Source organism: Rhododendron vialii, chromosome 8a, assembly GCF_030253575.1.
Source record: "Rhododendron vialii isolate Sample 1 chromosome 8a, ASM3025357v1".
NCBI classification, from domain to species: Eukaryota; Viridiplantae; Streptophyta; class Magnoliopsida; order Ericales; family Ericaceae; genus Rhododendron; species Rhododendron vialii.
In genome coordinates, this window is record NC_080564.1 from 29,682,639 (window position 1) to 29,709,158 (window position 26,520).

The 26,520-nt window shown below is 38.5% G+C and overlaps 4 protein-coding genes across 8 annotated transcripts; 1 reads left to right on the forward strand and 3 right to left on the reverse strand.

Moving 5' to 3' along the window:
- Positions 1–2,164: 2,164 nt before the first annotated feature.
- Positions 2,165–10,435, forward strand: LOC131335135 (uncharacterized). Of its 4 annotated transcripts, XM_058370356.1 has the most exons (13): positions 2,165–2,394; positions 2,506–2,621; positions 3,682–3,711; positions 3,818–3,954; positions 4,347–4,526; positions 4,619–4,682; positions 4,789–4,896; positions 5,604–5,757; positions 7,948–8,037; positions 8,459–8,514; positions 8,688–8,745; positions 9,335–9,390; positions 9,844–9,900. In XM_058370356.1, the coding sequence occupies exons 1-13, from the start codon at positions 2,313–2,315 to the stop codon at positions 9,847–9,849; spliced, it is 1,137 nt and encodes a 378-aa protein (XP_058226339.1). In that variant the 5' UTR covers positions 2,165–2,312; the 3' UTR covers positions 9,850–9,900. The 4 variants fall into 4 exon arrangements, with proteins under 4 accessions (XP_058226339.1, XP_058226335.1, XP_058226336.1 ...); XM_058370352.1 differs by lacking the exon at positions 9,335–9,390 and having other exon boundaries at positions 9,796–10,435; XM_058370353.1 differs by lacking the exon at positions 9,335–9,390 and having other exon boundaries at positions 9,808–10,435.
- A 513-nt stretch (positions 10,436–10,948) lies between these two features.
- Positions 10,949–12,264, reverse strand: LOC131335136 (mitochondrial pyruvate carrier 1). 2 transcript variants are annotated; one of them, XM_058370357.1, is made up of 4 exons: positions 12,136–12,264; positions 11,976–12,030; positions 11,753–11,888; positions 10,949–11,236 (listed from the first exon to the last, which is right to left on the reverse strand). In XM_058370357.1, the coding sequence occupies exons 1-4, from the start codon at positions 12,226–12,228 to the stop codon at positions 11,197–11,199; spliced, it is 324 nt and encodes a 107-aa protein (XP_058226340.1). In that variant the 5' UTR covers positions 12,229–12,264; the 3' UTR covers positions 10,949–11,196. The 2 variants fall into 2 exon arrangements, with proteins under 2 accessions (XP_058226340.1, XP_058226341.1); XM_058370358.1 differs by lacking the exon at positions 10,949–11,236 and having other exon boundaries at positions 11,749–11,888; positions 12,136–12,251.
- A 6,335-nt stretch (positions 12,265–18,599) lies between these two features.
- Positions 18,600–21,008, reverse strand: LOC131335137 (UPF0481 protein At3g47200-like). The gene is made up of 2 exons (XM_058370359.1): positions 20,365–21,008; positions 18,600–19,643 (listed from the first exon to the last, which is right to left on the reverse strand). The coding sequence occupies exons 1-2, from the start codon at positions 20,950–20,952 to the stop codon at positions 18,858–18,860; spliced, it is 1,374 nt and encodes a 457-aa protein (XP_058226342.1). The 5' UTR covers positions 20,953–21,008; the 3' UTR covers positions 18,600–18,857.
- A 1,229-nt stretch (positions 21,009–22,237) lies between these two features.
- On the reverse strand, positions 22,238–25,128 carry LOC131298753 (O-fucosyltransferase 37). The gene is made up of 6 exons (XM_058324225.1): positions 24,836–25,128; positions 23,779–23,947; positions 23,438–23,527; positions 23,073–23,356; positions 22,597–22,855; positions 22,238–22,476 (listed from the first exon to the last, which is right to left on the reverse strand). The coding sequence occupies exons 1-6, from the start codon at positions 25,126–25,128 to the stop codon at positions 22,261–22,263; spliced, it is 1,311 nt and encodes a 436-aa protein (XP_058180208.1). The 3' UTR covers positions 22,238–22,260.
- Between the last annotated feature and the right edge of the window lie 1,392 nt (positions 25,129–26,520).

The following is a 26,520-nucleotide window of genomic DNA, read 5'->3' on the forward strand; positions in this document are numbered from 1 at the left end:
CTTTTTGTGATGATTTTCCAAATTGGTAGCGAAGGAAAAGGAAACACTAAAAAAAAAAAAAAATTAATAATTCCACCTCTTTCACTTCCTTGCGTTCTAAAAGCCACAATTCACCAATGATTTACCAGATACTCATAACATTAGACATATATACTCGATTGAATAATGTGCGTTCTTATCTCCTCTTTTTAGTACCATTTTTAAAAAATCGAATAAAATTGCATCGGCACACCAGAATAGAATTGGAGAAAATAGAGAATTAGATTATATATGTCAGAATGCTTTATTATTATTAGAGAAAATAAACTAGAGAATGGGGAATTGAAATAAAGCACCTGAATTTTTGTAACTCAAGTAAAAAAGGTTTCAATAGCATTATACCACAAACCAACTAACCTGAGATGGTTGGTACGGCAGATGTGGAAATTAAGCAACAATGGTTGTCGGAGAGAGAGAGAGAGAGACAGAGTAAATGGCATGGCTCACGTATCTTAGAATTTATATACGGTACGTGGCTACGTGCATAAGACTAATTAAGGGAATTCAAATATCTTAGGATGAATTAAGGGAATGCAAATATACTAGACGTATCTTAGGTTTAACTAAGGGATGTGCATGGAATTAATGACGGACGTGCATAGCAAGAAGATATATACTTTTTATGTGTCATAGGATTACCATTAATATAGTACTACACTAGGCAGGTAAAGATAGATCGTGCATCTAAATAGGCCCAGTCCAAGGGCAAAACTTCAGAGACATGGACCTATGGTTTCAAAGTTTTGGGCTTGGTTTAGTGGTGATTAGTTTCAGGCCATGTGTTGTGCCTGAGTTCAAGGCCGGTCCATATATTTGGAAGGCTTGAAACATATTCCCTGCATTGAGTCTCCTTATATATTCATGAATTTTTTTTAAAAGGATAAAAGTACAAAAATAACAAAAAAAATCAAATTGAAAGTATAATTATGACAATATAAATGTAAAAAAATATTATCGTAAGAGTTTTTGAAAAAGAAGAAGATACAATTGTGTTTTTATTTAGAAATATTTTAATATTAATATGTAAATTACATTACAATAGGGTCTCAATTTTAGACCAAAATTCGGGGGGCCGGAAGCGGTTGCTTCCCCGGCTTACCCCATGAGCCGGCCTTGCCTGAGTTTGAATGTTATCTTTATTACTATTTTTTTCTGGGAAAATGTCAATGACGTATTTTGATAATTAATATCCGTCAATGACATTTTCAGCATTAACAAATATTCTCAACATGTCATTGGCGGGTATTAATTATCAAAATACATCATAGGCCGTCATTTCCCCCTTTTTTTCTGGGTGGGTTCATTCCCCACAAAATTCCAAATGCGAAAAACAAAATAGGTATCTTATGTTATGATCCACTACTTTTGATAGCAAAAGCATCATAAATTTGTGTGATTTTATTTTCAAACCACACCATACGATATATTTTGGACCAAACGTGAATAAATTTGTGAGAATTCTCTGAATCTGAAAAGAGAAAAAATGCCAACCACATATCCAAGTGAGATTGGACAATAACTTGTGAATTGCGAGTCTAATTAAGTAGACTTTAAAGATCAACATACTATAGATACTCTTTAAAAAAAAAAACATACTACAAATACTGGATTCAATATCTACAATAAACATTCGTAGTGTGAATTGGTAAAAGTGAATTGTGCAGTTCCAAAACAACTTTAAGAGAGCAGAGTTATCGGTTACGCAATATTAGGATAAAACGAGAATTAATGAAATCAGCAAAAATGAAAACCACAACTCTCGTCGGTTAATTATTACTAGGAACTAGTCTTTGGCTTATATTGAAAACTAGTAATTTTTTGAAAAATAATTTTGGCACTCCAATTTTTAATGCTGACACTTCAAAATTTGTCATCGCTATTATAATTTTTAAATTGAAAAACATATTTTAAAATGTCATCATAAAAAATTAGAGTGTCAAAATCATTATCAGCTGAAAATAACAACAATTTGATAGTCCAAGGGTTTTTCTTCAGTGTAGTCCAATCCAATGGTTAACGAAAGGAATATCGTTTAGGACCAAATTGAAACATTGGAAACTTCATGGGGAAAACTCCTAATTAATCCAAAAGAAAAATAACACTCCAATTGCCGCCTCAATGTCTTCCCTACGAGGTTCGTTTCTAACCAGTTGCCGCCGCCGCTCGCTCGCTCGCTCGCTCTCTCTCTCTCTCTCTCTCTCTCTCTCTCTCTCTCTCTCTCTCACACACACACACACACACATTTGTACGGGGGCGGTGAGTAGACAAGCGAGATGCCACGCACAACAAAAGTGGAGTGCCCTGGTTGCCCTCCAATTCGCGCCCTAACGTTCGACGTGCTTGGTCTCGTTAAAGGTGAGATAGATACAGTCCCCTTTGTACCGTAAAAATTCGGATTTACCTTTTCAATTATACTACTAAGGTTGTTTTCTTTGAATTTCGTGTGTATAATGGTTGAATGTGCAGTTGTTGAAGCTCGTAGTAAGCAAGGTGGAGTACCGAAGGTGGTCGAGAGATGGGGCGACCCGGACTCGTCGAGATGCGTGCTCGCTGCCTCGATAAATGACCGTAAATCTGACCCTGTATGTTGCAACTTCGTGATTCTTGAGAAAATCAATTTAAACCATGTTTGTCTTGGAGAATAAATAATGACCGTAGTTTGTTACAGGCTCCTCGAGATTTTCTTTTTGGTGAAATATGTGGTTTTGCTGTTGCACATTAGTTGTTTTCCATTGATGTAATTTGAAAAATCCCTCCTTTTTGCTGGAATGGTTATCTGTGTTCTTTTAGTTTCCACTAAATAGGATTTGAGGTGAGATTTCTCTTGGAATCGATGTAGTTTGGATGTGTAGTGACCTGTGTTCCATGAGATAAAATGAGGTGAGCATGGTAGAGTATCCCTAATTCCCTATGCATAGCTATATCACGTGTCGACAACACTTCTGTAGGAAATTGCTTCAGTTGAATTGAATTGCTACTTTTGTGGGGTTTCTTGGCAAGACATTCCAGTATATTGCATTATATGTTCTCATCAGTCCACTTCTATCGCACATCTTCACAGACTATTGCCTCTAGTGATAATTTCGTACTAGTACTTGGTTTAATTGGAATGATAATCTGAACTGGGCTAATGAGTCCTTTGAGGGTGATTTTTTTCTATCAGCAAGGATTTGAGCTACATAGTTAAACGAGCATTGCAAGAGAAGCAAGACATTGCATCTTGGGGCTTGGGCACAAATGTTATAGATGTTAATTTCCCCACTAACCTTACTTCTAAGTTCTCTCAAACAATTTGCTTGAGGGAACAGCCATTCACCTGTTCGCTTGTTATCTGTCGACTTTTCTCATAAAATTGTGTTAAACCTGTCATGCCGTTGAACTTCCATTTATGAAAGAAAAAAAGGTCTTATAAGTTCACTTTCCTGCCTACAAGAGATAATTGTGCCTTAAAAAAAGAGAGATAATTGTGCCTTAAAAAATATCATTTCAGAGCAATTTTCTTGGATGATTGATCCTCTTGACGTACTTACGTTCCAAATAACTGTTGAAGGCTTATACATACTTACCACACGTATTTTGTTGGTAAAATATTGCTTGGTAACTTGGTTATATGCAAATTTAAACATGTTTTGTTTCTTGCAGTTGTTGGCTGTTGCAAGGAAAAGTGGTGTGGTGAGTACTTCCTCAGGATTTTGATATAACTCTAGAATGCATCTTGCTTGATATTTACTTTTAGCCATACCTCTTTTAAACTTCATTTGCCCGATTCTGTGGCCAGGTTGAGGTTCTTAGTCCTCTCAATGGGGATCTTCGAGTTTCCATTACCAACTCTTGCCATCCTGATTTACAACCTGAAGATGATACCATCGTTGGATTGCATATATTCAAAAAACAGATTCTGGAATCATCATACAGGTGATGATCTTCTTTTCTTTCTTTTTTTTGGCTTGTAAATCATGGAACTGAGACAAAATATTCCCAATTCTAAAAAGCGTGTCTGTTGATGCTATACGAGTCTCTCTCTCTCTCTCTCTCTCTCTCTCTCTCTCTCTCTCTCTCTCTCTCTCTCTCTCTCCTGTCCTTAGACTATGTCACTATGCCTCTGCTCTCTTCTGTATGAAAATGCAATAACATTCCAACACGGCACGATAATTGTACCCAATTGAGCTCATACTGATGGTTGCAATCATACTCAACAAATCACTCAACTTATTGCGGTCTGCACAATACATCTTCATCCGTTATGCTGACGTTTCATTTATTCTGTCGTTGATTTATTACTAGACATCCTCTGTCATTTCTATCAGGTCATGCACCTTACTAACATGCACAACAAAAGGACATGCAAGCATGAGGTCTGTTGAAGTTCTCAAATCACCACATGATTCTATCTCCAGTGACTCTCCGACGACGTGGAATGTATGTGCTGCTGGAAATATCTTGTGTTCAAAGGTGGATGGAAATGAAAACTATGCTATATTTGGAGGGTGAGTGTCCATGTATTTAGGTGCTAACCCAAGCCTGACGTGGTTTTAATAAGTGGCATGACCGATGATAATTCTCTTGTTTTGTAACTCAGGAAGGGAGTTGAACTTAATGTGTGGGATCTTGACGCATGCGCTAAAATTTGGAATGCGAAATCTGTGAGCTCTTTGCACTGTCCTCTCAAGTTATCTGAACATTAGGAGCAAATATTAGGTTCTTCAAATAATTGGCCAAGGATTGGATTTTGCATGTAATTTTGTGCAGCCTGCAAAAAACAGTCTTGGTATATTCACTCCAACGTGGTTTACATCTGCAACATTCTTAAGCAACGATGATCATCGCAAAGTTGTGGCTGGGACCAATAACCATCAGGTAACATTATCGCTAATTCGTAGTATTTGTATATATGTGTTCGAAATTCCAATCGTGTCTTGAGCAGTTAATTTGCGCTGACAGAGTGGAAAGCAATAAAGTAGCTATCCACATATAAAATTATTGGTTTATGGCTGATCTAAAGCAGCCAGTTGGCCATCATGCCTCGTGGGAGAGTGTATTATGCTTGTATGAATAGATGTACTATGAAGTGCAAAATTTTTATTTCTCATGGGTGACAAATGAATTTCAAACTGTGATTCTGTGAAACTGTCAAAGGGGCTACAATTAGCACTCTTTGCGTAGCTAAAATATGTGATATTAAAGGCCGTGAAAAGGCAGAAAGGTAATGTCCTGTGTCGGATTGAAGTTAATAGGATACAAAGTGGCACACACTTTTGTAGGATCAACCCACCTTCCTGGAGAGGATTGTATCGGCTCGTAGGAAATAATGCCATTACACTTTCTTAACTTCTTTTTAGCCAGTGACACTCTACCTGGATTTCTAACGAGTTTGACCTCAGTCAGAATGAAAAGAATTTCAGGTCTCAGGTATACTTAATATAGCCATACTTGTGGAGAGACAAGTATAGCTATGTGTATACAGCGGGACAGAGAAAATTGTTGTTATATTGTTAGTGCTCCTCATAGTTTGTTAATATTTTATTGTTGACTTGGTAACTTTTTCTCTTGAATGTCTTCGATAGGTGCGCCTCTATGATATTTCTTCTCAGAGAAGACCAGTTATGTCAATGGATTTTAGGGAGTCCCCAATTAAAGCAGTTACTGAAGATCTAGATGGTAATACCATATACATAGGGACTGGGTCTGGTGATCTTGCTGCTTTTGACATGCGCACAGGTTTGAACATTTAGTCTGTATAATTTGATTTCCATATATTTTGACTGCTGCAAGTATGATTTACATATCATAAAATGTTCTTTTTAGAGTCTAAAATGCTTTATATTGGCGTTTTGAGTTTTAGTTCATCATTATTATCTAGAAATCTTTAAGTATCCTGACTAGTGTTCGAAATACTATTTACAACCAGCCATTGCGCTTGAGTGTATCTCCTGCTACTGAGGAGGGGCAGGCTTCAAATTCTAGTTGACATTTAGGTATGTGCGTTATCTGTAAAGATCTGACCCGGCTGACCATGGACCCCCTTTCGGCGTGAACACTTGGCCTTAAAAGGTATGCCTAAGAAGGTGATGTAGCCCTAGGTGGGTGTTAAATATACCAAGTGAAACTCTAGCTCCCAACCAATGTGGGATTAAGTACTCACTTCCTGCAAATCTGGGGTATTACATTATCAGCACAAAAGAGTGGGTGAAGAAAATGTTGAGATTGAGCCCTTTGGTGGGGGTCAGTCAGACTATCAACCAGAATGAAAGCTTGGTCCCTACTGCTATTGTGGGTCTAATCTAGAGAGGATATGCAGGGTTGTTTGTTGTTTACCTCTTTAACATGTTTTTCATGAGTCACCTCCATTTTGAACCACTTGGCCTTCAAATGGGGTCGAATTGGTAGTTAGAAGCTCAGACAAAAGGGACTTCATCACGACCACAATGCTAATTTGCACTAATCCTAAATTAGTTACCCTGCGCTTTTGATGGAAGGCAACAAAGGCCTAAAGACGAAGATAACAATTCATTTGTTGAATTAAAGTCTATTGATCTTTTGTGCCATCTTTAGAGTAGTTATGAGTAGCTAAAATAACTGACTATCTGTCAAACTTTTTAGGAACTTTCTCATTTATAATTTGGCATGTATATATAATTACTCCCCACTTCTTACCTGTGCCTTTACAAGGTTGCCATTTCAACTATATCCAAGTGGAATTTCTTCAGTGCAAACCTTGTGTCCTGCATTTCTCTCTATGTTCCCATTTTTTCCCCTTCTTTTTCTTTTTTCTTGTGCAAGATGTACATAGTGAGACTTTTTCAGCAGCATTTGAATCTATGTGGGCTCGCTGTAAGCCTGAGAGTTTCAGATCGTATTGCTGAGATTGAGCAGTCTTTGTACTTTGGTGCGAAATTTGCTCGAATTTTACTTCTAGCTCTATCTTTGATCCCACCATTGCTTTTCTGGGAGTCATTTGTCAATGTGTATCTATCAATGTCAAGTAGTTTATTACTCCTGGATTTCATTCGAATATTTCACCCTCCTTTCTTATATTAAAAGTGGAATAAAATGCGAACGGTCAGAGTAGGATATTGGTTGCTTCCTCTCAATGGTTGATTCTTCAAGGCAAAGTTTTCCTATGTATGCTTTTGACTATTTCAAGCTAACTGTTTGAAGATTTTCTCTATGAGACCACTAAATAGAAGATAGATACATAAAGAGAGAAAGAGGGAGGGAGGTAGGAGTGGGAGAGTGATAAAGAGATAGCTTAGTGGCCTGATTTTGGGACGCGGCAGATTTGCAGTTACTCCAAGTGATTACTAGGAGACGACATGGAGCTGGTTAATAGGTGATGGCAATTGATAACGACTTGAAATCTAAGAGTTGATGCTGCTGTTGGGTGTGTATAATTTTTGTCCTTGAGCAACTATGCTGTAGGGTGCTTCGTACATAAGGTGATGTTATTTAATCTTGTGATCTGGAATTTTAATTTTCAACAGTGTCTACGGTCCTATTTAGGGGAAAGAGTTCTTTTTTGTCCAGATTAAGACAATGCATCTGCATGGTAGATTTTTTCTTGGTGCATCAGCTCGATGTTCTTTTCTTTTCTTCTTCAACTCTTTTTGTTTTTTCTGTTAAGAATGCAGCTTGATGTGTTTGAGTACTGTCTTTATGATGCGTACGTGGATATACAAATTTTATATCATTTTGAATTTTTTGCTTCACATTTGTGATTGATCTCCATTTTTTGCTTTGCATTTTAATTTTCGAAGATATGCCTCTCAAAATTGATGATGTCATTTTGGATATACTGTGCTGGTTTAAAATTCTATGTCGCAGTTTAATTTATTGGTTGAGACGCCATGAACAGATATATGACAAAGTAGCGGAATTGACAACTAAGCAACTCTTTTTCTGGGTTTGTAGGGAAACTGCTAGGGTGCTTTGTGGGTAAATGTTCTGGAAGTATAAGGTCAATAGCCAGGCACCCCGAGTTCCCAGTGCTAGCTTCATGTGGTGAGTGTTAGGTCTCATGTCTTGTTCTTGTTTGGGTGGCTCGTCTCTTGACTTTTGAGTACTGAAATGGCTCTCTTTCTTGGCTGAATGGCAAGTAATCAGCAAGAAAGAAGCAATACTTACAAACTTTTTTTCCTTCAATTGTGAGTCTGTGACCATTATTCCTTCATATGTAACCTACAAATATTTATGTTTATCACTGTGTGTGTGTGTGTTCAGTAAAAAACATTGTGTGTAGCTTAGTTTACTTCTATAACACAGATGTGTATGGGTTCAACGGTTGGAAATCTGTATACCCCTCTCGTAGATTGGTGCATATGTATCTCTATGTATGCTGGTGCTTGTCTGCGTCTGCATTTTAAGATGCTAATTGTCTCCTGCAACTAAATGAATAACTCCACTTTCTTTCTTTTTTCTGTAGGGCTGGATAGATATTTGCGCTTTTGGGATGTTACGTCACGGCAGCTACTCTCTGCAGTATGTTATCAGCATTGTGTTGCCGAATTATTTAAGACTCCTATTTTTTTTAATTTTTTTATACTTCTAATCATTATGAGTTGTATTTCACTTTTTTTTTTTTTGAAACATTTTTTCAAAGTTGCTTTGTTCTCCTGTGTTCCAATGTCTCCATGAACCGAATGCTATTGCAGGTTTTCTTGAAGCAGCATCTTTCAAATGTTGTTTTTGACTCTAATTTTAATGACGAAGGTTTGTGTTTCTTCTCGTTTCTTTATTTACTGTTTGTTTTTTATCATTAAACTGGTCACTAGAGGGGGGAGCTATGGTCATGCATGTGGATGATTTGTCTCAATCAGCTAACTTTCTTTTCATCAAAATAACATCCTTTTTTTGTGTGATTGTAATGCATTATCTTCTCTATTGCCTAAGTAGCCTTGCAACCTAAGTCACATAATCCGTGATTGCCAGTGTGAAAGATTTTTCGAAAACTATCCTCAAGTACTTAAATTCGCGATAGCAAAAGATTTAGAGCGTAGCACAGAGCGAGAATTGGGAGCGGGAATGAAGGATCCTACTGAATGATTATGTGAGCTTGGGGAGAAGAATAGTTTTTTTTTTCCTTTCCTGAAATTGTAATTGAAGTAGCCTGAAATAAAGATGCTGGGCATTTTCTCCTCGTGAAGTTAATACCAGAACAGTAGGGTGCTACTGTTTGTGTTAACTTGGAACAGGCTCGTTGCTATGTCAAACATGATGAAATCATTTCCTTTACGTGGGTTGTCTAGCTCATAGCTTTGTTTATGAGCTTGGATCCCTGCCTCTGGTATGGAAAATACAGGTTGTTGGTCTCGAAAGGAGAGTGAATGTCCAATACGATGCCCTGAGACTTATGTGGTCAGTTTCACTGCAATGACTTGTTGATTCCGTAAATGGATTAATTTTGAATTGTTTTAGCTACATGTCTTTTTGCAACTTTCAAGATTTGGGCTGGGCGACCCAATAAAATCCTGCTTTCCTTTACATGTTCTTTTGGCTCCATCTACCTTTATTTTTATACAGTTCTTCACAGGCACTTTCGAGTCCATTCTTCTGCCCCAATGTTGAACCCCAATCTTTTTCTTTTTTGCTTATTTTCCTTTATTGATACCTCTATTTTTATACAGTTCTTCACAGGCACTTTCGAGTCCATTCTTCTGCCCCGATGTTGAACCCCAATCTTTTTCTTTTTCGCTTATTTTCCTTTATTGTTTCTTAAAGACCTTCTTTAGTATTGTAAACTTGTACTCTACTTTTTAATAGGTGCTTGTTCAGATTATCAAACGTTGTCACATGGAAATGTTCGAACAGAATTAGCTAGCACCGCAGAAGACCTGCCTTCGAATAAGGCGCAAGATGAAGATGATACACTAGACGAAGACATGGAAGAATCACTACCTGTGAAACGAAAGAAAGCATCTCAAGAGCGCAACCCAAGCAAGAAGCTAAAACCCAAGAAAAGGAGCAAGAAACTAGAAGGCAAGGATTTTGACGCGTCATGAAATGCACGGGTCTTGTCTTTTGGTGAAATCCACAAGTCTGGATAAATTAACCTTGAGATGCAGACAAGCTCAGAAAGCTAGATGATTTCAGCATATGGCAGCTGCTATGCTGCCCACAATTTTGGAGAAGTTTCATGTATACATATTAATCACTTGGATACTACCAGAGGATTTGAACTTTGTATTTTATTGTATCGGCTAGGTTAGAGTCGTTAAGATGGCCTTGCAAATGGGGGGTTGGCTGGCAAGGCTCTTATGAATTTGATTGTTCAACTGTGGCCTTCTTTTATTTTTTAGTTTGTAATAATTTGTGGTCTCAAAGCTCTGGCATTTGTGCATTGCTGTAAGACATACTATCTTTTATTGTTCCCGAAGTGAAAAGATCCTTCTATACGTTAAAAGGGTTGTTGAGCCAGAAGGTGGCCATATTTTGGTAGCCCTTTGGCTCCGTAACAATATTTTACACTGTAATTTCCTCCCACAAGGTATGCAGCAATACACAGGGTCCTGTCTTTCGCCTAAAATTTGTCAAATGGGATCTTCAATGAAGATGGGAGCTCCAAACGTAGCATTTTGTTAAGGGATAAGTTAGGGGAAGAGAAAAGTGAGGGAAATATGCCTTGATTCATGGAGCAAAAGTCTAACAAATCCAGGATCCAAACACAATAGAAGATTGTTGATCCAAAAGGCAATAGAAACTTCCCTTCATGGATCCTTGAGTGAATTATAACCCTAAGGAAAAGGTTCTAATGGATTCTCATCTGCAAGCCAACTCTGATCTTCCAAAGTTAAAAGGGGATGAGAAAGGGAAAAAAGTTAGTTTCAAATGCTTCGGGCTAAATTGATTCTTTGAATGAAGCAGAAACTGTCAGTCAACCAAATATTGCTTAGACGCCATATGTAGCAAGAGAAGCTTCACAAACCACAAAGCATATATTTTCTGACCTCAAAGCTTGAGTTTCTTACAATGGTTTATTAGGCAATATTCGAAGTGAAAAACTAGCGAAATAGAAACACCACAACAACAAAACAAAGGCTGGCTCAAAGTGATTTGTGTAGTTCTGCTAGTACACCCTAATCCAATAATAAATTCCAACCGATGGGTTGTTTCTGCAGGAACCACCATAAAATCACCAAGCCAAACAATGAAAATCAGCACCTATTACTCAGATGCAGCTACTTCCTTCTTGGCCCCCAAGTACCTGTCATTACATGGCGAGGCAAACAAAAATTCTTGTTAGGCACAATATTCATACCAAAGGGGCAACTTGTTGCTAGAAGTTTAGAACAGATTAAGAAAATCGAAAGGGAAAATCACTTGAAATTCGTTCGGTAAGTGGAAACCCATTATGAGTCATGACTCGTGAGTCGTGACCATGTTGTGGTTAGGCCTACCATATTATCAATTTCCTAACAAAAGTATAGCAAAGTCAAAATCTAAAACTGACAGTCATTTCCTGAATGCAATCACTTATGATAATCTAGGTTTTGAGAAAAACAAGTTGGATTGGAAGTCTTGCACAGTTTTCGTGCTTCCACATCAGTTACCAACTAACCTATCAACGAACACAGTTATAAATAGCATGTAAGTAACATTTTATGTATATCATTTTGCCGTACTGCACCATCACCACAACACCCATATAGGCCTTGGCCCTTCACTTCTTATCCATATTATTACGCTAGCAAGCAAACAGAGGCAAAGATGAATTACTCACCCGTTTCCCTTTGCCCAACGAGAAAGTTGATAGAGCTGCACAGTTTCATTTGAGACATGACAAGCTAGAAGCAGATAGTTCCGAGGCTGTACCATCCATGCAAACCTCATGAATAATGCCGAATATATACACATAGCTGCAGCACCACCAAGTATATTTAGAATTTCAACTATTTGATTTCTTATATTATCTCTACATGCTTTTCAACTCAGAATTATTTCACCTCCAGTCATGTTGCCAGATATCAATTCAGGGGGTTTCTTCATGTCCACCAGCCCCTGCAAAATTTAAAGATAGATTCTTAACACAATATGAGCCATTAAGCTGCACAATCACAATTTTGCATATGAGGCTAAAGAATGGTCATGGAAAAGTGCGCATACAGCAATCACGAATCCCCAGTTAGCTACGGGACCCCAAAAATGAGTTGTTTTAGGCCCAACTGGACTGTTCAAGAATGCTCGGAAGGAAGCCATGGAGAACTGCTATTTAAAAATATCTCTGCAATGAATGTAATCAAATAGTCAGATACTACAGCAAACAAGCAACAACGACGGCAAATGTAAAAAAAAAGAAAGTGAAGCAATATTACGATGAAGTTTGACACTTTAGACAAATACTAGTAATTTGGTAAAATGCACAGTATCTAAGATGAAAGTAGAGAAGTCGGGCACCATCAGTCTTTAAGTATCTTACAAAAAGGAATAGGTAGCCAGATGGATTTGCAACTCAATCCAACAATTAAGTTCAATTGATTGCACCACTACTTTCTCCAAATTAGATCATCTTCCATATCAGATAAGAATGACGTCGAGAAACATTTGAGATGAACAATTTCAGTTTGCACTCCACAAAGATGCAACAAAACACTTAAGACTAAACCAGTAAAGAATGGTAGGCATTGGGACCATAGACCATCCTACATGTAAAGAACCTCCGGTAGGCAGTAGCAAAAAGCAGAACATTTTAACCGCCGCCGTATTCGAAACGTATCCGAAAGTAAAATCATTTAATTTAAATAGAGGATACTGATTTTCCGTACACACGTATCGGGGCGTATCGGGTGCGTATAACCCGTATCCACACACGACTAGTTTCGGAGTATCTGTGCTTCATAGATCACTCAAAAGTTGAACAAAATCATGGGAAATTCCTCCTCCATCTTTCAATACATACCCATATCAATTTATGGCTCATGTAAAGGAAACAATTTCTCTTTTGACCAAATCTCAATCGTTTGACCTAATCCCAATCCCAATCTCAACGAACGTATTTCAAGTCAACAGTATCGATAGAAAACGAGTAGAAACAACAACTAATGAACATTAGATCCGTTTCAGAGTATGTATAAACATGTGTACACAAATGGCTATAAACGTAGATAGTGGTTTATTGGAATTCTTACAGTTGTCGGAGGTGGATTGCCGCCGGAGAAGAGGGGATGAAAGTCGTGGTTGGTGGCAGCCGAACGCGAGTTATAAAAGCGAGTTCTTTGGGTCGGGAGCGGTGATTCGCTGTACCTGAGACCCCTGGAAATCAGTCCTTTCGGCCTTTTGGGAATTGGGCCTTTGGCTGAGGTATAGAATAAGAGATTAAATTTGACAGCGGTGAAAACAGTGGGTTTTTCACCCCTACTCATTGTAGACCTCACCATGCATTTATTGTATAATTCAAATCGTTCATTTTGTAGGGCTCATAGTGTAATGTAATCATGCAAAAGATCAACTTGATTAGATATCAATATATTAATCAAAACTTGAATTTTAGTTTATAAAATGGGCGGTCTGATCCTGTCAAGTTAAACTGTCTATGACCATCCGTTTTATAAACCAAAATTTATTTATATTTTGATAAATCTATTGATGTCCGATGAAGGTAATTTTTTAAATAATAATATTACTCTACGGGCAATACAAGATGAACGGTTCAAATTGACAATTAACGCAACGTGGGACCCAAAATAATGGTGGTGAAAAATTCATAATTTCTGCCGCTAGCGTGAAGGAATTTAATCTCAATAGGATAGATAATGCACAAAATGAACACACTGGTTTGCGAGGAATACTAAAAACACAACTCCAGACACCATCGCATTCAGCGCCATTCAATTAATATGAGCCCACATATATTGAATCGCTCCAAATAAAGTTGTGTTCGGAATTGTGTTCCTAGACTTCTTACTGTATAGTATTACAAAGTGTGAAAAAATCCACGACCGACACGTGGTGGTAATACTTATTTTTAAATCCAGAAAAATTATGAAAAGATCCCACTACCTCATTCAACATTAAAAGTTGAACCAACGGATGCAACAAGAAATATTTACACTATATAGTGCCGCAAAGTGACTTTTCGGCTCCGTTTGTTTTGATATAAAATATTTTTCATGTTAAATATTTTTTTTTAAAATAAACTTTAAATTTTTATTTTTTGGTGTTTAGTTTACATTTGAAAATATTTTCAGAAATCAATAAAATAGTGTAGAGGGAGAGAGGAGGGGCTTAAACGGTGGAGAAATCTAAAAAATATTTGAATTCAACGTGGGTCAGGACTGACGATCGAGGTAGCTGAGCAGTGAGAATTGCAGTAGAAGGTAGCGGGTTCATTTCGGAAAATAACTTACGGAAGATTTAAGGGTAAGTCATTTTCATCTAATTGATTTTTCTAATTTTTTACACAACCAAACACCGAAAAATAGATGAAATATTTTACCGCAAAATATTTTAGGCCCAAACAAGCGGAGTCTTCGTGAGAAGAATTTTGCGAGCAACACATGGCAGCAATAGAAATGTTGTTTCAAATTAAAAAAAATTATAAAGAGATTCTACTAGAGGCACCACATTCAACCTTGAAAAATTGAATTTGCTAATCCGAAAGGAAAGATTGTCTAACTTATTTGGAATATTTAAATATTCATCCTCTTTATCCATGACATGTAAGAATTCATCCCGTCTTTTTTTTTATACTTATGTTTTCATCATTTTAGTGTGTAAATTACCTTTCTTACTCTCTTCACTATGATATACATATATTATGTTATATTGTTTTCCTAATTTAGTGAGATTGGATTGGATTGTTTTCCAAATTTAGTGGGATTGGATTGGATTATTTTCCTAATTTAATGAGATTTGGTAAATTCCAATATGATTGATTACTTTTTATTTATTTATCACGGAATGTATTTGAGGAATCTATATTTTTAGGAATATAACATGATAAGTTGACCATATCTTTGCATTTTTTCTTCATTCTTCGAGTTGGCTAACGGAACATAGCTAAATTACCATAAAAAAATATAACATGGCATACTCAAACCGTTATATGGTTAAATTACCATGACACGACATGATTACATTCTAAAATTCTCGGCCTATATAGACAAGAACTTTGGAATGTAAATTACTTATGATTTCATCCTAAAATTCTCGGCCTATATAGACAATAACCTTGAGATGTAAGATTTCCTACTAAAATTATCGGCCAATATAGACAAGAATTTTGGGATGTAAATTACTTATGATTACATCCTAAAATTCTCGGCCTATATAGACAAGAATTTTGGGATGTAAATTACTTATGATTATACATCCTAAAATTCCCAGCCACTATAGACAAGAATTTTGGGATGTAAATTACTTATGATTTCATCCTAAAATTCTCGGCCAATATAGACAAGAATTTTGGAATGTAAATTACTTATGATTACATCCTAAAATTCTCGGCCTGTATAGACAAGAATTTTGGGATGTAAATTACTTATGATTTCATCCTAAAATTCTCGGATGAAAATTACTTATGATTTCATCCTAAATTACTTATAGACAAGAATTTTGGAATGTAAATTACTTATGATTTCATCCTAAAATTCTCGGCCTATATAGACAAGAATTTTTTGTAAATTACTTATGATTACATCCTAAAATTCTCGGCCTATATAGACAAGAATTTTGGGATGTAAATTACTTATGATTTCATCATAAAATTCTTGGCCTATACAGACAAGAATTTTAAGATGTAAATTACTTATGATTTCATCCTAAAATTCTTGGCCTATATAGACAAGAATTTTGGAATGTAAACATAAGTATTTGTACATCCCAAACTATCCTCATATGAATTGGTCCGCGCCGTGGCCTAACAGATTTCGCCGAACTAGTTTCATGATAAATGGTCCAAATAATTAACCATGAAATAGTTTCATGGTAGATGGTCCAAATAATTAACCATGAAATGATAGAAACATACAGACATATTTCATGGTAAATGCTACAAATAATTTACCATGAAATCGAAAAGCTTGTATTACATATATGGTTTAAAATCAGGCCTATATATATGGTTTAAAATATATACATATATACAATTAACAACACTCAAAAGACAATATCGGTATTAAAAGTATGAGAAGGACGAAATCATAAGTTGCTGAAAAGGATAGGATGAATTCATATGTGAAGAGTGCAATAAAGACGAATTTTTAAGTCTCCCAACTTATTATGATATGATTCTGTCATATTAGGATCTCGATTTTGAATCTAATAATCTCTACTATGTTGTAATGCGAAATGACTTTTTATGAGAAGAATTTTGCGAGTCATGTGTGACGCCAATGTTGTTTCAACTTTAAATATATGTTAAAAAGATCCTATCAAGTATCTCATTCAACATTGTTGAATCAGATGCAAAAGGGAAGATTGACTAGCTTAGTGTGATATGGTTCCATAATAACATATAGAGTTTGTGTGTGTGTCTCAAAACTTATGAATGGTAGAATTGATTAGGTCTTTTATTTTCCGGCAATTGATTAGGTCATTCAACAGAAAATCTCAAATCAACCACCATATACTATTCCCCGTGACTTCTTATACACTATCGGTCTTTTCCCAGCTTGCCCTCCCCCACAACATCATCTCAGGACGACTAAACGATTCTTTTGTGTTTCGGTTTTAATTTGGCTTCTCGTACGTGGCGGTAGGATTAGGCCCGGATGCTTGAGTTATCCAAAAATAAAATACATTACTTTTTGTATTACTATGATTTTGATATAAATGAACCTGGGATGGCAATCGTACCCGCCCCGCTCCGAACGGGGCGGGTTTTCCACCCCATTCTCGGGTATCAGGTCGGGGCTGGGGTAAAAATTCCCAAACCAGCCCGGGTTCAGGGAGAAAGTACTCCGCCCCTAAACCCGTCCCGAAATACCCGCCCCCCGCCCCCGCGTATTTATATATATATATATATATATTTATTTATTTATTTATTTATTTATTTATTTATTTATATATGTATATATACTTATATACATGTCCTTTTATTTTTTTAGCATTAATCCAAAAAATAATGTCTCTTTACTGCAAAGTAGCCTAATTAAATTTAAAAAATAAATAAAAATTGATATTTATTGGTGTTTAGTAGATTTTTTAAAAGGTTTTCTTCAAATATTTATAATAAATTCTACACATAAAGAAATGGAATGAAGTATCTAAAATATTGATTGCAATTAAAAGTTTAGATAAAACACCAAAAGACACAAAAATAATTTCAAAAGTTTTATTTTCTAGATAATTTTTATTCTTATTCAGCATTTTTTTTTACCTTTTTACTTGTACTTTAATTTTTTTAAATTTTTATGAGGCGGGGCAAGTAAACCCGTTCCCCGATCGGGGCGGGAACGGGGGTACCAAAAAAAAACCCGATTGGGGTGGGGCCAGGTAATGATTTTTGGGTTGGGGTCAGGATATGCAAAAACTCCCCTCGCCCCGCCCCGTTGCCATTCCTGGACTCCTGAATCCTGATTGCCTTCTTTTCGTGGCGGGACTTTTTCCAAGCGAAGGGTTCGAGCAACCTATGTCAGTATAGTACTTGGTTAGGATTTTACTTTATTTGGATTTGGGTTTCAACTTTCAATAGCTTCAATTTCATGCATTTATCTTTGTTATTATTATTTTTCTATAACTAGATAGATGTCTGGATAAGTTTTCGCGCATCTCAACTAATCTCGAGCCCTGAAATTAACAATCGGGCAAATTTTTCGTGGGCCCAAAAGAGGCAATAGCATCTAGGAGACTCGTAAGTCCTGGACCTACATGCACCATGCCAACCCCTTGAGATTAATTTCATGTATTTGTCACATACTCCAGCATTTTTCTGAACGAGTGAGGGACAAGCATGATTATACAACTTCGAGACACAGGAGAGGAATATAGCTATAGATCTGCGGGCGGCCATGAACTTAGGTTATGTTTGGTTCGACAAAATCAATATTGGAATAGAATGGTCATTCCAATGACATACTTATTCTTATATTTTGTTCACCATCAAATGATCGATGGAATGATTATTCTAAATAGAATCACTATTCACCCTATTAAAAGAATTGTCATTCCATTAAAAAATAAATAAAGGAATTGTTATTCCATTTTTTTTGTCACACCAAAATTACTAGTGCCACACAAAAATTATTATTGCCACCAATATTCACTATTGCGACACCAAAATTTTCTATTGCCACTCCAAAATTTACTAATGTCACACCAAAATTATTATTGCCACACCAAAATTTACTACTACCACTCCATAATTACTATTGACACACTATTCTATTGTGGATGAAAACGATTATTCTTAAGCACAACTAAATTTGGGAATGAGAATGAATATTTCAACCTCATTTCATCCAATTTCATTCAAACCTTAATTCCTTTCCATTGTCAATTCTATTCCATTGAACCATACGTACCCTAGTGAAAGAACACAAGATAGGAACGAGACTTTTCCTCCCTAAAAATTTGAAACCTATATGTCATAGTATTATCTTTTTGGAATTGTCAAAAAATACAACACTCGACCGGGGAAATGTGTTGAAACAGGAAAGCAGAAACGACTAACATACCACACAAACATATATACCACACACTGATGACTCCTTTCTATTTTGCCTCTTTTATTGTTCACTGGTTGCCCGAAAACTGTTCCTGAGACCAACTCAAAATGCATACGGTATCGAAAGGCCGAACGCAAGCAGTTCCTTCCGGTAAACGGATTCGAAAATTTGGCAAAGCCTTATTCTGCAAGCACTCAATCAAATGCGAATTCGCTCGCTCAGTCAGTGGGAAGGTGGAGGAGGAGGAGACGGAATTGGAGAATCGTTGGAATGGTAATACGGGTAAATGGTGTATATCGTTTGCGCGATCGTGAGGGCGAAAAGGAACACGGCAGCTATGACAGAGAGGATGGCCCAAGGGTTCCTAAAATATGTGTGAATGAGATTCGCACGCCACACGTTCCACCTCTTCTTGCAGTACTTGTTGACCCTCTTGTGCACCACGTCCAGGTTGCTGTCCGGGTCGAGCGTCACGTCCTTGGAGAGGGAGTTGAAGAGCTTGGCGACAGCCTTGTCGCTCCCGATGGCGTTCTGGATGATGCCCCGGGCGTGCAGGAGGCTAACGTCCTTGGCGCTGTCGATGATGTTGTCCATGAAGAAGATGTAGGAAGTCACCGCGTTCCCTGCCCCGACATGGAACCGCTCGAACGCGATGAGGTTCAGAAACATAGACTCGGTGGAGTCGTCCACCATGATGAGCGGGAGCCTCAGCACCCCGCCTTTGAAGGAGATGTCCTTCAGGCTGCCGCTCTTGTTTCTCTTGAACCGGATTCCCGCCTCGTCTAGCTCCATCGCGCACGGGATTATCTCGTCGCCTCCCTCGCGGCCCGTGCTGATGTGCGGTATCCGGCGGTGGCGGCTTTTTTCCTTGCTGGTGTCTTTCCAAAGGAGGCTCTTTCTGTACACGTCGAGTACGTGCAAGCATTTGCCCATGCCGGAGTCGAGCGGGAACCGGGTGTTTGGGCGGCAGAACCTGAGAATGAGCTTGTTCACAAACTCATCGTCTTCCTGCATGCACACTTGTAGTTAAAAACAACTAAGTACACATCTTGACCCTATAGTTTTTTTTCTTGAGATTGACTCATTCACGGAGGCTCCGAGATTCCCTTATTCACGGAGCCGCACGATCTCGGCCGTTCGTTTCGGCTTTGGACGGTCCAGATTTAAATGAAACTTTTTCGGAGAATAATTCATTTACATCCGAACCGTCCAAAGCTGAAACGGACTTGCGCAATTCACCTCCGTACACAACTATTCACGAAAACAGTCATAATAAAGTTTTTTCTCTTTCCTTTTGTAGAGTGGGTTATTTTTGTTCTTTGTGAATTTGTTTAAAGCTTTTAAAATTAGTGAAAATACGTGGAGACTCCCTCAACTATCATTTTTTTCACAGAAATCTATTAACATTTAAAGTCGCCCATACAGATCTCCGTCTATCAGAAAGACCATTAAGATGAAGGGTCAGCATAGACAATTTTTATGGATGATGGGGTGATTTTTTAGGAGTGAAATTATTATTTCTCCTCATTCCGTTAACAGAGTTAGTCAATTTTCATTTTATATAATTGATGGGGTCTGTATGGATGGTTTTAAAAGTTAGGAGCCCTCGTATACTTCAACCTTTAAAATTTTGAAATGGAGAGAGTAGTTGATCGTACAATCTGAAAATTTAGAAGGAGATCCATCGATCTATAGCTATCAAAATGAAGAGAATTGGATATTAGATGACCTTAGTTTTCTCGTTTTCGACAGCGAGAAGTGTGGTGAGAAGAAGCATGGGGAGTTGATTTTCGAGCATGAGCATATCGCGTTGGATGTACGGCACAATGTGGAACTTCCCGTGATTGCTGAAAATCGGATCGTTGTGAGCATAATCATCTGTTGTCTGCGTCGCGGTGCGCAGCACTTCCAGCATAAAACAGCCGTCGAGAATCATCAACTGCAGGAACCGCCAGGTGTCTCTCCCCCAAGCAGGATCCAGCGACTCGTACGAGTCCTTCAGACTCTGGGCGACTCCCGCCAGAGAGTCGACGTAGGACTTGAGGGGCTTGCCGGACCTCTTGAGAAAATGGAGGAGGGCGCGGTGCTTGTGCTCCTCCATCGGCACCAAGTTGTCCTCGCCGTGATGGTAAGGCCCGAAGGAGACGGCCTGAGGCCTGTAGGCTTTCTTGTTTAGGTCCGTGACGCATGCCGGGACTCTGTATATGGATCGCTTCTCCCAGTGCTGCGTTTCCGCTGTTTGGATGGTGTCCGATGATGCCATTTGCTCCAATTCATCCTCTACTTTTATCACCCAGTGTTCATCATTTTCTGCCATTTCTCCTTAAACTAGCTACCAAACAATCCACTCCATTCCAACCCAACTTATATATAATTGTAGCTAGCACACAGGCATAATCTTTTCTTGGAATGACCAATTACTTTAGCATCTTGTTTTTTTTTGAAATTTTATATAAAAAGAAAAAGGGTGAATGTGACCAAAAAGGGTAAGTGTTCAAGGATTGTTTACTCTGGATTCGTTTCCTGCAAAGACCAAAAGGCACTAGTCATAGTTATTACAGCATTCCAAGTCAGGTGGGAAGGAAGGAATAAAGCTATCTGGCTATTCTATTATGCCTCTGAGCTGTGTGATTCTGACTTTCACATGTTATTGAAATGCAAATGGCAAGTGCCCCGGCCACCGCCACGTGGTGTCCAGGCCCCTTCTCTGCCACATATTGCGGTGGGAATCGTGGGTTCCATACACTTTGCCTTAGGTCCTACCACAATGTGTGGTGGAGAAGGAACCTGGGGCACCACGTGGCGGTGCCACAAGGGCATTGAATAATTGTTTGCAAGGATGATTAAAAAAAAGGGGCAAATGGAAATATACACACAAGACTCAGAATAGCCCGAATCCCATATATGTCCAGTCAAGTTTCTAATTCTAACATAAGTATCTTCCCTGCAGCCTTTGCACCTCAGCATTAGGGGTACAGATGCGAGCTTGGCTTGTTTACCGGAGCTACAATTGAGCCGAGCTTGAATAGCTTGAATTTTTTTATGCATTATAAGTTGAACGAGCTGTTATTAATTTCAGGCTCGATTTGAAAGTTTAGCGAGCTCAAAAAAACGTTCACGTTTGGTTTGTTTATGTCGTTGACTGGTGAATGGGTTTGTGGCACCATCTACAGCACTTTTGGTCTTCTCAGCCATCTACCACAATATTCTCTCAGCAATTTTGGCTATACATTGTGTGCTTTGGCTTTGGGACTTGTAAAGCTTTGTTTTATTTATAGTTAGGTTGTTCCGATTCTTCTGTGGGTGTAGTACCCATTCTTGGGGAACCACATAAACTCTGTGTCTGTGTGTGTTTGGTTTTGATCCTTTTACGGCACAACATATGTAAAACACCAATCTTGAACGAGGTTTAACGAGTAATACAAGCTTGAACTCGAGTAACTTGTTTCATTTATCAGCCCTAGCGAGCATCCACAAAATCAGATACGCAATCTGAACAATGCTCTAAATGCTTAAAGTTTGGGAACAACAAAAAGAGAAGAAAGTAAAAAAGAAAAAAGGGTTACAGATTTCCTAGTGAACAGATTGAGATGATTGTGGACAACAACATTGTATGGGATCTGCTTCAGTGCTTACACATGCACTCGGGTACTGGGTACGCAACCACATCCCGTGCTCTATCGTTAGTCCTCAATTCAGGCTGTCCGTGCAAATTCAGGTGCAGCTTCTTCATCATGCTGCTGAACTCTGCATCAGAAACTGCAGCTTCTTCGAAAAATGGAAGCATCAACCGTTTGTTAGGCTTTATGAATTTCCCATGTCCCACATACGCACGGTGCCCCTACGAAATCACACAACATATGCAAATATTGTAAGAACAACAGGTTCTGGGAAAGCCCGAGTTAGAACTTCAATCAATATGACTCGACAGAACTCACTAGCACAGATAAAGGCCTAATACCTGCATCACTCGAGCCATGTTACCGCCATAAGAAGGTACAAACACATCACTGCTCAGCGAAACAATGTAGTCAATGGCTGCTAAAACTGATGATCTGTTCACATACGGCACAAGCTCGCCTTCTCGTGCCAGCGTCTCCTTTGTTGCCGCATTTGGGAATTCTTCCACAAGCGGCTTCAGAGCCAAGGCGCCCCCAAACGGCTCTCCTCCTGCAATGTAAATCCGGGCTGCCTTCGGTGCTCCTAGGGCCTTGAGGAGTCTGCAAAGAGTTGAAAAGTAAAACATACGAACAAAAACATTATCATGAGGATAATGCCCTCAGTAAACAGAAAAATTGTGCAGAAAATCAAGACAGAATGACTTAGCAAGTCTTCATTTTATCACTTTGAAGCAAAATGCATGCAGAGGGCTAACAACTTCGATAGTGTCATAGTTATCGAATTCTCATAAATTGGAAGGAGAGCCTTTTGGTATACCTTGCCATCTCCAAGGCATTTAGAGGACAAAGTCCGGCTAGCCTCCTCTGAATGTGGCTCATGTTGAAACTCCTAGTGAGGAATTTACTCTGCAAATCCCTATCCCTTCGTATAATGGCATCGTATTGTGAACCTAAACCTGTGAGACATCCGGTTCTGATCCACACATCCTTCTCTAGCCTCATATGCAGGGCAACGTATGGACCTTCAATCCACATCCTCCTAGCCAGCCTATTTCCAAGCTCCCAAATTGGAGCTGCAAATCTTAAGGCATGGAAGGCAGCCTGAAAATGCGAGGAAATGAAATGAAATGAATTCCTGAATTTTGAATCACTAAAGCAAGGACAATTTTTTTTCGCTTTTACCTTGCATCGAAGCTTTTGAAGATCAGGTGGCAGACTTTTCGAGAGCTTGGAATCTAACACTTTTAGTACAAGAAGACCTTCTTGTTTAAGCTTCAAAAACCAAATGCAACAAATTTTAGGCGTAACTTGACTGGAAGGAAAGGATATTGGATGAATACTTCCCGTAGGACGGAACGGAAAGGCTATTTGGCTTAAATAAAGGAAGGGGAATTAAGAAACGGGAATTGCACTAAAAGGAAGTGAAGCGGCAAGGGATTCTAAATCTGCTGCCTGTATAAATACACACCTATGCTGAAACTGAAATATTAAAAAGCTGAAAAGGGCCGTGTCTAGTTTCTTACTTGTTTGAGGAATCGGGCGCGAATCCAAAGTGGATGAACATGGTGTGGAAGTTGAGTTGCAACAGTTTGCCTTGAAACCAAATGAGTGGAAGGAAGAGATGATATAACTCGAACATCAGCTTGTAGAGTCCTTATGAAGTGTTCAACATCAAATATGTCTGAAAATCCGCTGCGTAAATCAGTTCATAAGTTAGGGTGATCAAATCATCAACTCAAGTCAACGAAAGTTCTTGTCCTAAAGTCTTCTTCTCCCCACAGTCCCAATGTAGTCACAGTAAAGGCAAGGACACAGGTCAACAAAGATGTCAACCCATGTCATATAGGACTTGTTTGGATGTGGACTGTTGAAGGGTATGTAAATGGAAAGGAAATGTGAAGGAAATAAGAACATACTGTAATAATTACTTGAGGTTCGTCACTCAAACCATGATAAGTCCCTCTAAAAATCCATGACACAAACACAACCAAATGTTATCGAATTCTTCGAAGTCTTTCGATAAAATGTGTTTTGGAATGGTGGGATTCCTTTGAAATTGGATGTAATAGACCGAATACATGGAATTTGTTGATCAGTCCAAATTAACTTAGGAAAATGTCGAAGAATTGGAATAACTCGAGAATTTACCATTTTATGCACGACTAAACAAAAAATGGACTTTTTTCAGCAAATAGTTGTCCATTTTCTTCTGATTTCCAACCAAAATTTTTAAAATTTAGCATCTACTTCAATGTCCTTTTCCCATCTTTCTCCTTCCCTTGATTTTCATTTCCCAAATCCTACCACACATCTATGATCCAAACACAGCCCAAGAAAAATCTTCCATAGGGTTAAAATTCAAGAACCGACATAGAAAATTGTTAGTAACTGGATAAAGAACTGATCAAATCTTAATCAACCAATTATCGAAAATCCTATGTGTACCGACCATTTTTGGACCGAAATGATTGAAAAAAAAAAATTTACTTGCAATTTATCAATAAATCGCACAGGAACTAAATTGAAATTCCATCCAATAGCCCAAAAGCAGAAATTCAATTAATCGATCTGAATTGATACCTTTCATCTCCCCAAACGTGATCAACCTGCAAAACCGGCACAACCAACGCCGCCTCAAGAATCCTCGCAATCACAACCGCATCGACAATCTGATTCCTCACCCGGTTCAATCCCCCCGAAACGACCACCACAAGAAACCTCCTCTTCTCCTTCGTAACCCTCGCCGACTCCCTTCGATAAGCAATCGCAAAATCCAAACACGGCCTGTAATTCTCACCAGACGGCTGCAGCCAGAACTCCCTCTCCTCCTCCGTCAAATTACCCACAACCCAATGTGCTGGTAATGGCACCATCGCAATCTTCAACAGCCTCGAATCACCATCGTCATCAGTGGTTTCTGAAATTACAGAGGAAACAGAGCAGGAAACGGAGTTCTGAGAAATGGGTATGAAAAAGAGGGTCAGGAATCCCAGGAGAGTGAAGAAGGTGAGGAGAGAGAGAAAGAGGAGAGAGAAGTTTGGCGGTGAGCAGAGACGCGGGGTTCTTGGGCTTCGGCTGTTCTTGGGTGAGAAAAGGAGGGAACTGAATGGAGAGAGCGGAAACAAGAGAGACGATGGGTTCAGTGCCATGGGTGAGTTCTTGATGTTTCTGAATCTCGCCATTAGAGCTGATTTCTACGAGCTTCAAAGCGATTCTTGATTGGGAAGTAATCACCAGAACAGAACAGAGCAACAGGGCGTGTCCGGAATAACAGAATCAGTTGGATCAGTTTTGAGATGAAAAGTCTATGGTGCCCTTCGTCTCGTGCACTAGTATGGTGGAATCGAGCGAAATGGGGAGAGAATAAGCGAACGAGGGGAAGGGGTTTTTGGTCTCGTAAAGTTGGTAAACCAAAACGGTTGCTTTTTGAGTTGAAGGTTCAGTAGATTTTGGAGGGAAAATCAGAAGTGAGCAGAAGATTCTCTCTTTGTACCCGTCGGTGATCTTAGCCGTCCGAACGTGTTTTGGGCAAACTTGCGCACATTGCGTTTGTACACTTTTGGTCCCCGAAACTCATACTCATAGAGTTAACAATAGGAAAATACTAGATGATAAACATGTGATAATTTTGTTTTAACACATACTTCAAAATTGTTACTTTATCATGAATGCTAAAATTATTTTGGTGTGAATGTACTTAACTGTAACTCATATATTACGGTTACAAAGAAAATTGATACCCCACTATATCAAATTCCAAGGCGGGCACTTTTCTAGTGCCAGGATTTTGAAAAATAAAATAAAATAACTTAGGGGAGGGGAGTGAGGGAGGCTCAAAGGCACACACTCTTGTTCACAAAGTCAGCACTTTACCATTGCACCAAACATTACTTTCTTGCATATATTCGACATAGATAATATATATACAAAATTGGGAAGAAAAAAAAATTAAAAGGGCGTGGGGGCATGTGACCCCACATGCCCCAAGGTGGGTCTGCCTCAATTTGGACGGTCCGGATTTTAGAGAGAGAAAAAGATGAGAGATAGTGATCAGGTGAGAGGAGAGAGGGAATAAATCTGGCCAATTCAAAACACGTTTGGACTGCTGGAATCGCCGACGGATACTGCCACGTGGTATCCGCTCGGCACCCAAAAATTTCTCCTCTTTAGGAGAGCAACTGATGGCAAAGAATGTTATCAAAAAACATTACAACTTGTAAGATTGAGGAGGTTGAAATGGAATGAATTTGAGTTAAAGGCGTGCG

Coding starts and splice junctions, on each gene's coding strand:
- LOC131335135 (XM_058370352.1), top strand. CDS start 2,313: ATGCCACGCACAACAAAAGTGGAGTGCCCTGGTTGCCCTCCAATTCGC. Junction 3,955..4,346: donor ATTCTGGAATCATCATACAG/GTGATGATCTTC, acceptor CATTTCTATCAG/GTCATGCACCTTACTAACAT. Junction 8,038..8,458: donor CCCAGTGCTAGCTTCATGTG/GTGAGTGTTAGG, acceptor TTTTTTCTGTAG/GGCTGGATAGATATTTGCGC.
- LOC131335136 (XM_058370357.1), bottom strand. CDS start 12,228: ATGGCTTCCTTCCGAGCATTCTTGAACAGTCCAGTTGGGCCTAAAACA. Junction 11,889..11,975: donor ATCTGGCAACATGACTGGAG/GTGAAATAATTC, acceptor GTGGTGCTGCAG/CTATGTGTATATATTCGGCA. Junction 11,237..11,752: donor CGTTGGGCAAAGGGAAACGG/GTGAGTAATTCA, acceptor ATGTAATGACAG/GTACTTGGGGGCCAAGAAGG.
- LOC131335137 (XM_058370359.1), bottom strand. CDS start 20,952: ATGGCAGAAAATGATGAACACTGGGTGATAAAAGTAGAGGATGAATTG. Junction 19,644..20,364: donor TCGAAAACGAGAAAACTAAG/GTCATCTAATAT, acceptor GTGTGCATGCAG/GAAGACGATGAGTTTGTGAA.
- LOC131298753 (XM_058324225.1), bottom strand. CDS start 25,128: ATGGTGCCATTACCAGCACATTGGGTTGTGGGTAATTTGACGGAGGAG. Junction 23,357..23,437: donor TTCAAAAGCTTCGATGCAAG/GTAAAAGCGAAA, acceptor TCGCATTTTCAG/GCTGCCTTCCATGCCTTAAG. Junction 22,856..23,072: donor AATGCCTTGGAGATGGCAAG/GTATACCAAAAG, acceptor AACTCTTTGCAG/ACTCCTCAAGGCCCTAGGAG.